Raw genomic sequence first — 12816 nt, 5'->3', positions numbered from 1 at the left:
ACTACTGTTTAATAATTAAAGTACTCTTTTACCCGTGTACTCCAAGTTTAACTTCAGCCCTACCTTGAATCTCCTAGTCTTTGAATATTTCATACAATATTCATCTAATTGGGCCTGTTAACTGCTCAGATTATTTGATCAATTGCACTGAGAAAAGTATAAATGTGATTAATGTCCAAGTCTTCAGTTTCTCTACAGTGAGGCTTAATTTCAGATAGACAAATTGCTCTGGATTTAAAGTACCAGTATTAGAATATTCAGTTACAAAGTATACACATTCAGAAGCAGCGTAGCAGAATTTTGACATAGTGGATTTTTGCTGTGCTTGACACAAAACCGGTGGTTTTACTAACTGATTATCAAGTTGAGCATCTTTTACTAAAATAAGGATCTGTATGATTAAGGGAAAAGTCCATTAACTGTGGCAGGTGATCAACTCATAAAATATGAGTTTAATTTCAAAGTTTCTGAGTGTCTCTCTCCTACTTCTTGTCTAGTCTGTGGTTTTTGCATCCACTGCTGTCCTCTGGATGTTCCGGCTGAAAGGCATCATGAAGTCGTCAAAGTCCATCTCGAGAGACAAGAGCTCCTTCCGTCTCTCTATCTTTGACATCAGCTGGCTGGTGGTGGGTGGCTTCCCCCAGACCTGAGACAGACGGAAACAGAGAGACAAGTCAAAGAAAGAGACTGCAAAACAAGAGAGCTGTGCAGTAACCCATTGGTGATGCTGGAATAACTGAGCATCCACTGCTTTAGTATTTCTGAAGCGTAAACATGTTTATTTTCTGGAGTTCATCTTTTGTATCAATGAGAGCCAAAGATATTGTTTGTGTGCTTCAAGTTATTTGCTTACACCAATCCTCATTTGTACTCTCTGCTTCAGCAAAACGCCAAAATCTACAGACAGAAGTGATAGCTACACAGAGAGATGCTACAATACACTGATGGTGGCAAGTCCTACCATTTTTGGCACAAAGGTGGTCTCCATGATGTCGGTTTTCCCTGTTGTGATCTTGGTGTTCTGCAGGATAGTGCTGTTTGAATTCTTCTGTGAAGTCTTCCCTGCTGTTGCAGTTGATGACTCTGCTTGCACAGTTGTTACTGTTGCTGAAATGACCTGTGGGGTACACTCAAATTTGCCTTATTTTATACAAGTACTAAATGCAGTTGTTACAAATGCAAAGCTTAATGTGAGATTTAGTTCAAGCTAAGAGAGGGGGAGGACAGAATCAGGCATATACATTTTAGGCGTCAGTATAATACTGTATGTGTCACTGTGATGATTATTTTATCTGATTATTGGGTTTTTTCACGTATTCATACAGAGGGCATTAAACCTCTGAACCTCTAAAGTGTCAAAAGCACCATTGTTCAGTTCATGAAGCTTGGAAGATTCTGATGAAAATGACGACCTGTATCAACTGTAGACTCTTCAACAGCAAAACCTTGTTAAGACTCTAAAGTCATGTCACAGTAGTGCCTATTCTATCTATAACCCAACTCAAACACATATGTGAAGGCTGCAAAGGAACCTAAAATGGCCTAAAGAGGTCATACATATCCTGATGTTTACATTACGTAATGTAACCAGCTGCTGCTGCCACTGTTGCTGTGACTCTCTCTTGTATCAAGTGAAGTTCTTGTGTCTCTAGAACGGAATATTGTCTCGGCCCATTTTCTTTGCATCAATGCCATTGTGCCCTTGCTTAAGCCTCACCTTGCTTTATAGTCTTTCAGCTTTAATCAGTCATGAATAACAGAGCAGCTCATCAACAGCAATCAAGGTTGAAATTCTGGTGTTGACAAAACACTCCATTAAAAAAGTCCAACTCACATTTTGCAACACAATGTTAAAGTCAGGTGTGTGTGTGTGGTCAGCATCAGTTATTATTATTATTATTATTATTGTTATTGGCGATTACCTGTGGTTCAAACCGATTCAACATTCAATGAAAAACATGCACTTTGACTTGAGGGTGCATTCATTATTTATGCAGACTGACTGGCTCATGAGTCACAGAGAATGGAAGTTTAATGGGCTTATCACCTTCTGACAATAGTGAGCAAACTCCTGCAGTTCTGTGGAGAAATACTGTCATTTATTGTGACAGTTTAGAATTAGCAGAAAACAGGGGCACCTTCTATAAATGCTTAGAGGGCAGACAGCTCCACATTATGCCCGTGTGCTATTTATTCTGCTGGGTAGACTCTTTCTGGCCTCCTAGAACTGCTGCTTGCAACTATATTGAGCTATGAATATCCCTGATGAATTTGCACCGCTGTGCCACCTGCTACATTCAGAGTACTGATGACAAAATCAATACATTTCATCTGATTGTGGCCTGGTTATAGAAAATGCAAATTCAAGCAACAGCATGGTCCAGTTGTAACATAACACGCCTGGTCTAATTTGCTTACAAGTTAGAAGCCTTACAGCCATCAGATCTCTTTACAGGCTTGAGTTTCTTACGTTGAAACAAGAGGCCATAGCACACTCGGTGAGCCACTGATGTGGATTCGATATTCAGCTTTGGTCTCTTTTTGTGTTTGAGATTTGATTAAACAAGTGTGTGACTGAAGATGCGTTTACTCAACTGATTCCACATAATGCATCTTAAGCATTGTTAGAAGAGAAGAAAAATTATTATCATTCAGTTTAATATCATTTACATGTATTGGGTATTCTTGAGGAGGACTTTTATCCTGTGCCAGTAAATTCTCATTAAATATCAATACAAAAGTTGATATGCTAAGACAAAAATCGCTATTTTAATTAATAAATCAAGGCTAATGTAAACATTCCTTGCCAGAGGGTGTTGCCATTTCATATTTCCTCATGGTGGCACTGCTCTTATGAAGGAGGGAAACTTGGGCGAGAGATACCTGGCTGAAGAAGAGGGAGTTTACAGCGGGACAATGGTGGAGAAAGCCATGTTAAGAGATGCTCCATCCATGTTTAATACATAGACTTTATGCACTTTGTTTAATATGTTTAGAATAAATAGAGAAATCCTGCACTTTCCACAGACATTTTGTTTTCTTCAGTTAGACAGATACCGTGAAGTATCAATATATGTCTCAATATTGTCTTTCAATATATCAATCATCACAGAATCATTGTATTGTGATGTTAATGGTACTGTGGAGTGTATTGTATCATGAGGTACACTGTGATTCTCATCCTAGTAAACAGCACTGTTTGCTACAACTGGTGGTGTACTTACCCTGTTATGAGTTGAAAATAATTTTGGAGACATGATTTAAAGCTTGAAATCCTACATTGTGTCTCTTTAAACACTCAACGTTCATGATCCACAAGATTTTAAAGTGTGCTGTTGGTAGTCGTTACCTTCTCTTTGGGGAGTTTAGGCTGTCGAGCTTTGCTCCCGTTTCCTCTTGATGGCTCCTTTGGTTTAGGCAGAGAATCCATCTTGTGTTTGACCAAGTCAATTGTTCTAGAGTCCGCAAAAGCTCGAGCGATGTCAAGGCAGTTTTGTTCTAAAGAGACATTAAACTCAAAGTCAGTTAAATAGCAAAAAAAAGTCACACTTGGTAACTAAGAGCAGTTTGCAACAGTGACTGCAGTTTTTGTTGTAAAACACATTATAATTCACTGATAGTTTTATGACCATATTAATCTGTTACCGACTTACACATTAAAAAAAATGATTTCAATTGTATTTTTTAAGCATGTATTTAAGATGTGCACAGTCAAACCTTTCTTGTTCTCTGCAATAACACTGGCGCCAGCCTTGATGAGAAAGTCCACACAGGCGGGTCTGGAGCTCTGGATGGCCCTCATGAGGGGAGTGCCACCACTGAGGGCTTGGGCGTCTACGGCAGCGCCGGCCTCCACCAGAAGTTGGATTAATTCAAGTTGGCCAGCGTGAGCTGCGTGGTGCAGGGGCGTCCAGGAGAACTGGTCACAGGCATTTATATCTGCCCTGTCAAGTACAGTCCACAGCACAGTATGATTTTCCATACTAGATATCCAAGAAACCTGCATCAAAAATTGCTAAAACATTCAGTGCTGACCAATGGTAGATTCATATGAAACAATTTAGATATTCTGAAATAACTTGCACTACAGTGCAAGTTATGATATTACCCTTGGGATTTTCCCCTGCAATATCCTATCAATGCATTTATAATCACATATACATTTAAGCTGTTTTTAAAGTGGGATCCATTATTCTCAATTAGGATTCCCATTCATATAAAATGACTGCTAATGCCCATCACATTTCTGATACCACAGCTTCACATGAAAATTGGAAAAAGGTTGATCTGTCTTACAGTCAAGAACATTTGGCGTGTATACAATATTCATGTTGACTTAAACCCAAAACAGGACACAGGTCATTTTCAGCATGTAAACAGACAGACTGCTGTACTTCTGACAGAGTAGCTGCCCAAAGCTTTCATCAACATGTTTACTGAAACCAAACTTGCCATCACCACCAGCAACAGAGTAAAACTCAGTATTATGTGTCAAATTAATTTCGTACATTCACAAATGCAACTAAAAACCAAGTCTACTTTGCTAAAACCATTAAATCTGAAAGGAAAGAATTGATTATTTTCTCACCCCCGGCTAAGCAGATACTGAGCCACCTCGTAGTTGCCGTTGGAACAGGCCGCCATCAGCGGAGTTTTATAAAACTCATCTTGAACATCCACAGGAACCCCCTGACTGAAAGCAAGGTCTAACGACTCCAGATCTTCACTTTTAACACAATAGTTGATATTCACGAAGATCTTCTCTGGCTTCTCTATGTACCATCCCGAGTCGTTCATTATGGGATGTTCTGGTGGGTGGTCACGGTCAAAGCGGCGGCTGTCTGAGCAGTTGTAGTATGTCTCAATCATGAACTCTGGTGGACCGCCATCCTTCCGCCGGGGCATGAGTTCTGGTGTGAGGGTGCAAATAGGAATTGGAAGGACAAATTTATCTTTCTTTTTCTTCTTCTTTCCTCCTCCTTTTCCTCCTTTTGACCCTTTTTTCTTTTTTGGCAGGTAAGAGGAGAGGAGGAATGTTTTTTTTATGTATTTAACACCTTTGATGAAATCATTAATGTTGACACAGCTCTCTTTCCTCTTGTCATGTGCTGACATTACCATTTGGAGTTGGTCCACATCAGCTGGAGCGTTTAGTTTCTGCAAAACTGAAATGAATATGTCTTTGGTAACTGTATCTGATTTGTTCCCAAAGGCTTGTCGTAACTCATTCTCATACTCGTGGGACCAGTCGTGGAGGGTCAAAGCCCATAGACCTGACATGAGGCTGACACCACTGGATTTGTTGCCTTTCCCCTGTTGCCGCTCAGCCTTCCTCAGCTCCTTGGCGGCTGCTTTGTGACCAGCGTCTTTGGCAATCAGACGTGGCAACAAACCTTCATGGTTCTTTAGCTTGGGGTTGCAACCTGAACACAGAGCAAAGGTCGATAAAATATATGAACACAAGGTTGAATTAATTAATTTGAGATTGTGCTTGCAGATGTATAGTCTGGCATTTCATTTTATTAAATTACATTTCCTGGCTTTACAGCTATCATAATTCGACAAAGTATCAAGACACAGTGACCAGTATTAGATTGGTGTTAATCCAGTGAAGACAGTTCATTATGAGTGGCAGCCTGAGAGATTTTCTATATTTATGTCACAAAACTCTAAAAGCTGATACTGATTGTATTGACATCAGGATGCCCGTTATAGTTCAGTTCTCTCTCTCTCTCTTAGCACCTCTTTGTGCCAGGAACTTGCAGCAGTTTGCGTTGCCCATGGCAGCAGCGTAGTGTAGGGGAGTGCAGCCGTCAAGGTTAATCATGCCCATGTCTGCTGAGAAAGCAGACAGCACCTGAATCACCTGCAATGCATAAAACACAGCAGAGAAACAAAACAGGGCATTTGTTTAGCAAAAGCTTATTCGTATTCAAAAATGTCTTGCTGTTACAATAATGAGTAAGGTTAGGTATCCCAGAAGTAACTGCACCTCAAAAAAGCCCCCCATTGCAGCATAGTGCACTGCTGTTAGACGGTTATGGTCCAGAGCATTAGGGTTTCCCCCTTTCTTGAGAATTGCTCTCACAAGCTTCAGGGAGCCAGCTTTGGCTGCTTCCATCAATGCTGTGATGCCAGTATCCTGAGGAGAGGAGGAGAGGAATCAGTACCAAGGCAAACAAACCACATATGGCCACAGAACACATCACAGTATGCTGTGAGCTGATGGGATATCAGTTTCCCCACACTCAGTTGTTACAGTTCAAAGAATTCCTAATGGTTATCCATACCATCTAATTAACAACCTGGTTTGTTGCACTGGGGTCTGCTCCACTATCCAGCATGACGAGACACATGGAGGTGCACTGCTGAGCGTTCTCGCACATCTGCTGGAAGACATGAGTCCCCTGCGCCGACACGTTGTTAACGTCTGCCTGGCATTTCAGCGCCACCTGCAGACAGCGGTTATGGCGCTTGGTGGGGTAGATACAGTAGAAGAGAACACCTAAAATGAGAGTTAATGAAACAGGAGAGATTGTAACTTTATGAAATGCACATCAACAAATACAAGATAAAATAACCGTTCCAATTTTAGCAGTGCAGGTCATACCCCTCTATCTTTTCAATTCCCTTGTTTCCTTTCGGTTGCAGCAGTTATTTTAGATAAAGGCAAAATGCCACAAATAATAAGCTACATTACATAAAGTGACATTATTAGGGCTACTACACTGATAATCAATTAAATTCATCACCACTCCACTTTCCCTGCCATTTCCTCCTTCTAATCTGGTTGTGCATAAGGTTTTAGTTTTACAATTTTACAAAAATTATTCTTCACAACAAGATGAAAATATGTTATTTCCCTGTGGTCATCCGCCTTCTTAAGCAAACATAGGAGGAGAATATGCAGTTTGACAAACAATATCCAAAAGGTCGGCATACCGTGTCACCTGAAGGCCAGCACACTATTGCATTAAAGTGGAGAGTGTGATTAGTCAACAAGTACCTGCAATGCCAGTGAAGTCACATGACACTAATCTCATGAGTGATGTCCAGTCTTGAAACTGAACGCCGACCATGCTCAGTCACTCCGAGCCTGACGTTTTAAAACACTTTGGTACTAATTCATCAGCAAGTCCGAATGTGTTTGTGCCAAGGAATCTGCAACTGGCCAAGAAGGATAGGCATCAATGGAGCCTTGGCTTGTTGATTTTGTTAGTGTATCTTTGAGTTTGTGGTTTGCTTGTTGGTTTTGTTTGTGTATTTTTGGTGGGTTTGAATAATCACTGAACCGATTCCTTGCCAACACTACAAACACACACACACTGGTGCCCTTCAAACCTGCCAAGTTTGAAGCCCATCAGGTAAACCATTCAACAGATATGTGATCAACAGACTCACAGACAGACAGATGAATTCTTGCATTTATAGATAGACGCAGCTGTTTTGTTAAGAGGGGTGCTCTGTTTGTCAGGAACACTCTGCTCCTGCTCACACACTTCACAAGTGATGTTAACAAATAACTGTTAGTGGTATAGAGGGCCTTCTTAGTTAAAACAAGAGAGGAACAGGAACATTTTCTTTCAGTTTCTCCACCCACAGTAATCCAAATGTCCAGAGAGATGTGACTGGGCTGTGAGTGTTGAGACTTGGCCAAACAAGTCCTTTGAGAGAGCACGAGGTATCAAGTTACTCAGCATGTTTCACACAAGAGGATCTCCCTTCGTGCTTGATCTGTAATTACGTGTACCCACCAGCCTTGACACACACAATTGTTTCCACACATACTCAGCATAAAGTGCATCATATAAAAACATGCATTGATACACACACAGAGGATTTTTATGATAGTCTTTTCTTATTGTCATTCTCACTAGAAGAATGCCATTTGCAGTTATTGGAGTCTCTTCAGTCTCTGGACTCCACACTGTAACTGAATTACAATTGTTTAAAAACCTCCAGTAGATGAACTTTAGAGTCTCTGATAGGAGTCGTCTATGTTGGATACTGTCTCCTCATCAATATCTAAACAGAAGCACCATGCATTTTCATGAGTTGTAAGATAAGGACAGGCATTCAAGTTCAACCTGCTGCTCTAAATTGAGATGGAAAACACCTCTATTTGAGAAATTGACAAACTCTTAACCTAACAAAACATTTGCTATCTCATGTTTCATTTCAGATAACCTACTGACAAAATGCACTTGAAGTGCATTAAATAAGAATTGTATGTCCACTAATACCTCATATTATAGGCTCCATATGCAAACATCTGCTTGGTTAGTGAATGTTAATACCACAGGCGATGTGTGTAACCTTTCATGTTGTGTTTTTGTGCATATAATACAGTATATGTGGCTCCCTCAGGTGAATTGGCTCCAGCTGCTGGAGGTGTGACCTGAACTCTTTCCAGCTTCCTGTTTAAATATTTCAAGCTCATAATAAATGATTCAATTTTGCCAAAAACATTTGCATTGATGTGACTTCCATTCCCCACAAGGGTCATAACAGTAAATCAATGCATTATTCCAACTTATAGCAGGGACTGTATATTTACCTGTCTTTATCTCACCTACGCTTTGTACTGTCGTGGGTGTGCTCACATCTTCATTCAACACAATCTGCTGTTTTCTGTATTTACCACCTAGTAAATATAATCTTACTTCCTTTTTAGTTAGTTCTTATATTCTTTCCCACATCAATTACGTATTCCCATTAGACTGTTGTACTGCTGCTGTTGTATGCTACATAAATTACCAGACGTCCTCCTACTCACCTTTGCCCTCAGCATCCTGGAGCCTCAGGTCCGCTCGGCTTTGCGCTAGCGCTGCCACGATGTCATCATTGCCCAGCTCAGCAGCTAACATGACTGGTGTGCGGCCCTTCTTGTCCTGGATGTTGGGGTCTGCTCCCTGAGACAGAAGGAAGCTGACCAGCTCTGCGACAAGTCAGAGGCACAGGCATGACTTTTTATTTTGCAGTACGTTTCATGAAATTGATTCTCTTGTAGAAAGTAGTTTTTGTTTGTTGAAAGACTGCAAAAACATGTCAAAACATCATGATATGAAAGATATTTTCTTTCATAAAAATGAAAGTCAAGTGGTAAAAATTATCAGTCATTTTGTAATTGCAATATTTGTCAAAATAATCACAGAATGATCATGTTGCTCTAATTGAGTTACAGTAATTAAATACTTACAATTTTCACATTTTCATTAAATTTGTAAACTGTAACACAACTTTCTGGACATTATTTGAACTTGTAAGAACTGAGGTTCCTGAATTGTCCTTATTGCAATGATCACATTATGGAGACAGAATTATTGGATGAAGCAACTGCTTCACCCTCAGATTCAACTGATTTATCAGACTGATATGGAGCGGTTTGCCACAGTGGAGTATAAAACCATATAAGCACAAATGTGTCAACATTGTATGAAGTGACAGAACCAGAAAGAGGTCATTTACCCTGGTTGTTGGCTGAAACCGCCACATGAAGCACCCCTGTGCCATCTTGCGGCTCAGTGAGGTTGATGACATTTTCCACCCCGAGCTTCACCATCTTCTCAATCTGTGCCGTGTCTCCATCATGAACACACTGCAACAGGCGGTAGATCTGAAGGACCTGCAGACGGCCTTCTGCTACTCTGACACTCATTGTTGGGACAGAGGGAGGCTAGTGGAAAATAAGACAAAGGGAACTATAACTCTGACAATCATGCAGGCACACATACCGTACTGTATATCCTCCTGATGGGGCGAAAGCACACCTTCTAAATGTAAATGTCAATTAATCACAGATATAAAAATCTGTGGAGCCATTACTGTGAGCATATTTCCCATCTGAAGCTCATATAAGTCATCTTCACTCAGCTATAGCTTACTTATGGGCTATTTTCATTGCAGACATTTTGATAAAGCACAGTAGGAAAATCACAGGTGATGAAGTAACGATGGCTAGGTTCCATTTAGCTTCCTCAGTTTGGAGGGGGGGGGGGGGGGGGACATGATGGTTGACTGTCTCACTGCCCTGAGCTGAACTGAACAGAGCCGTAATTAGTGTGATCACTAACACCTGTGCTTTTCCTGCTAAACAAAAGCTAATACTTTAATGATACAAGTGACAAACAAACAATTTGACCCACCCTGAATAAGTGTGGAAATAAAACACAGATAAAGCTTCCTTTATGTTATGATGACGTAAACGAAAAATGTTAGCAAGCCAGCAGTTGTTTCCTGGTTTACCACGCGAATCCTACCACACGTAAAAACTTTCAAAACAATATTGTTGTCGACATACCAGGCAAGTCCGGACAGGAGGCACATGGGCGATAATTCCAACTTTTTGTACAGGCTCGTTACTTTTTTGTATCTCAAAGCACAACCTTTCACTGTGAATGAGCCGGAGTGGCAAGACTAACTCGGCTCCATGGCAACCGAACGCCTGAAAATCCCGGGGAGGAAGTGTTAGCTGTTCGACCATGAGTGTGTGAGCCGTGCTGCCTTCACGTGCTGCTGATGAGCTCGTAATACCGAGATTAACAACTAACGGGAAACTAATTAACTAACTAAACAACTAACGGGAAACCAATTAACTAACTAACTCACCAACTAACTAACAGATAGATAAATAAATAAATTTATTACTTTTCATTTATTTTTGTTTTTAACTTTTAAAAAAAAAAAAATATTATTCTGCTTAATGCATAATAATGTAAGTGGAATGCACAGTACTACAACTACAACTACTAATAAATAATAATAATAATAATAATACTAATAACATAGAAATATCGGACCATCAACTCAAGCCACATTTTGTTGAGAGAACATGACATTTCATCTGTATTCAGGTGTCAAAGAAAATAAAAATCATTGTTGCAGTACTGACCTGTGGTTTTTAATATTTCCTGTCTTCATTCTTCCTATGATTTCCTTTTGTTCATATACACAATGCAACCATTGAAATAGTGATCCACTACATATTTCTTAAGTTGAGAAGATTGAAGAAAAGTTTGTAGTTCATCCATAAACATCACGGGAACACTTTTACACTGTGCACTCTCAAGGTGGATGCAGGCATCAGAGGTCAAGAGCCATCATGTGACAATGTCCTGCATGACAGAGGGAAAGAGAGACAGGGGAGAAAAGGATGGGGACCAATGATTGTGATGTCCTTTACTGTGTCAGAAGGATAGAGAGAATTAATGTGGCAAAGGAACAGCCTGGAGACGGACATCCTTGGCTTATTCATCCCAAGTTTCTCCAGTGCGTTCCAGTTGAGGAGGACCCCATTGATCTGTGCCTAATGTGTCCACTGTGGCTAATTTGAAAATACAAGGGGGTGAAAGCACACAGACACACACTCCATCAATCTATCCTAAATCTGTCGGATTTTATGGCACCACTACATGGTTTAATAACCAGTCACTAAATCACACATTCAAAAACTGATCAAACAAGCTGCAAATGAAATGCTGCAAAAGTTATATGAGGACATAGTGAGGTAACAGGGTCTTAAAAGCAGAACTAATCTTTTACCCGAACCACATTTTTTCCAAATAGCATGAGCTGATTCTTTTGAGAAGAAGTACAAACCAAAATGTAAACGTTGTCCTCAGTTCCACTCTCAATCAAATGCGAAGGATTAAAGTTATGCCTTCTTATCACGGTATGAGGGAAGACAGACCCCTGACTGAGGCAGTATGGCAACATTACAAGTTGTTTGTTTTTAACAACACTGCTAAGTTACAAACTTAGTCCCCAACTAACTAATAAGTGACCCATAGTAGAGTCAGAAGGAAATGGTGACCATAAACCTTATAAAGAGAATAACTTCCAATTAAATCACCAGACATCTTTTAGACGACACAACAAATATAGAATATCTTTTTAATTAATTAAAAAATAAATAAATAAGTAAGCTACTTAGTTGCAGTTGATGTAATGTTGCATTACTGCCATCTTCTGGATTTAACTATCCATTACTTCTTCTAATAATGTTATTCTGTTCACCGACACTATCCACTCCCCTTTATTAAGTGTTTGAAAGAAACTTTAATGGGTAAATTCCAGCCCATAAATTCTCATGAGTGATCAATATTACCCATTCATCAATAGTCTCTGGCAGCTTCCTGGCCTCTTTCAAGCATGCAGTGAGTAATCTCTCCTCTCCGTCAGAATAACAACCTTGACGCATAAGCAATTCTAGGTCACTGTCCACTCTCACTTTCTTAGGAGACTAAAAAAAAAAGAGAAACAAAAACAAACAAATAGACAATTTCTTGAGCAATAATAAAATTTTTGATAATTATCAATCAGGTTTTAGGCCAAATCAAAGCACTGAAACAGCCAAGAAGAAGCATGACTTGTGCATGGTTTGTGTTTGGAAGAATAATGTGTCATTTTGGTTCATTTTGATTGACTGATTTTAGCATGGTAGCACACGCTTTTTGAGCAGAGGGGACACGTACTTCCTATGCTGTGGTGCATCAAGTAGAATTACAAGTCCTTTACTCTTGACTGCCCCTGCATGGATCAACTTATATGGACTTTGGACAGTTGATGGAGCTTAAAAAGAACACAATAACATTTCTTGCTAAATTGGCGATTGAAGTTTCTTTCTTTCTCCATGCAGTCTCCATGCATGTATCATCAGCGGAGCCTTCGGCTTGAATAAAGGTAGTGACAACACTGAACACAAGGGGTCACTGCAGCGCAGCATATGAGGGCTTCACTTGAAGTCTTCACCTAAAAATAACTTTGTGAATTGTGAGAAAGAGATAAGGAGAGGTTCAAGTCAGAGCTCGAAGCAAA

At 40.0% G+C, this 12816-nt stretch overlaps 1 protein-coding gene across 1 annotated transcript; it reads right to left on the bottom strand.

The window, feature by feature from the left end:
• Positions 1-493: 493 nt before the first annotated feature.
• On the bottom strand, positions 494-9658 carry ankef1a (ankyrin repeat and EF-hand domain containing 1a; the record flags this gene model as incomplete). The annotated part of the gene is made up of 10 exons (XM_083898502.1): positions 494-646; positions 962-1117; positions 3350-3498; positions 3718-3944; positions 4589-5423; positions 5743-5866; positions 5993-6142; positions 6306-6505; positions 8777-8938; positions 9469-9658. 10 exons carry the CDS (start codon positions 9656-9658, stop codon positions 494-496), a joined length of 2346 nt encoding a protein of 781 aa, XP_083754628.1.
• Between the last annotated feature and the right edge of the window lie 3158 nt (positions 9659-12816).

This window comes from Microchirus variegatus (genome assembly GCF_963457635.1).
Source record: "Microchirus variegatus genome assembly, chromosome: 12".
Lineage (NCBI taxonomy): Eukaryota > Metazoa > Chordata > Actinopteri > Pleuronectiformes > Soleidae > Microchirus > Microchirus variegatus.
The sequence above is the reverse complement of the archived record's forward strand: the minus strand, read 5'-3'. Positions and strand labels throughout refer to the sequence as shown.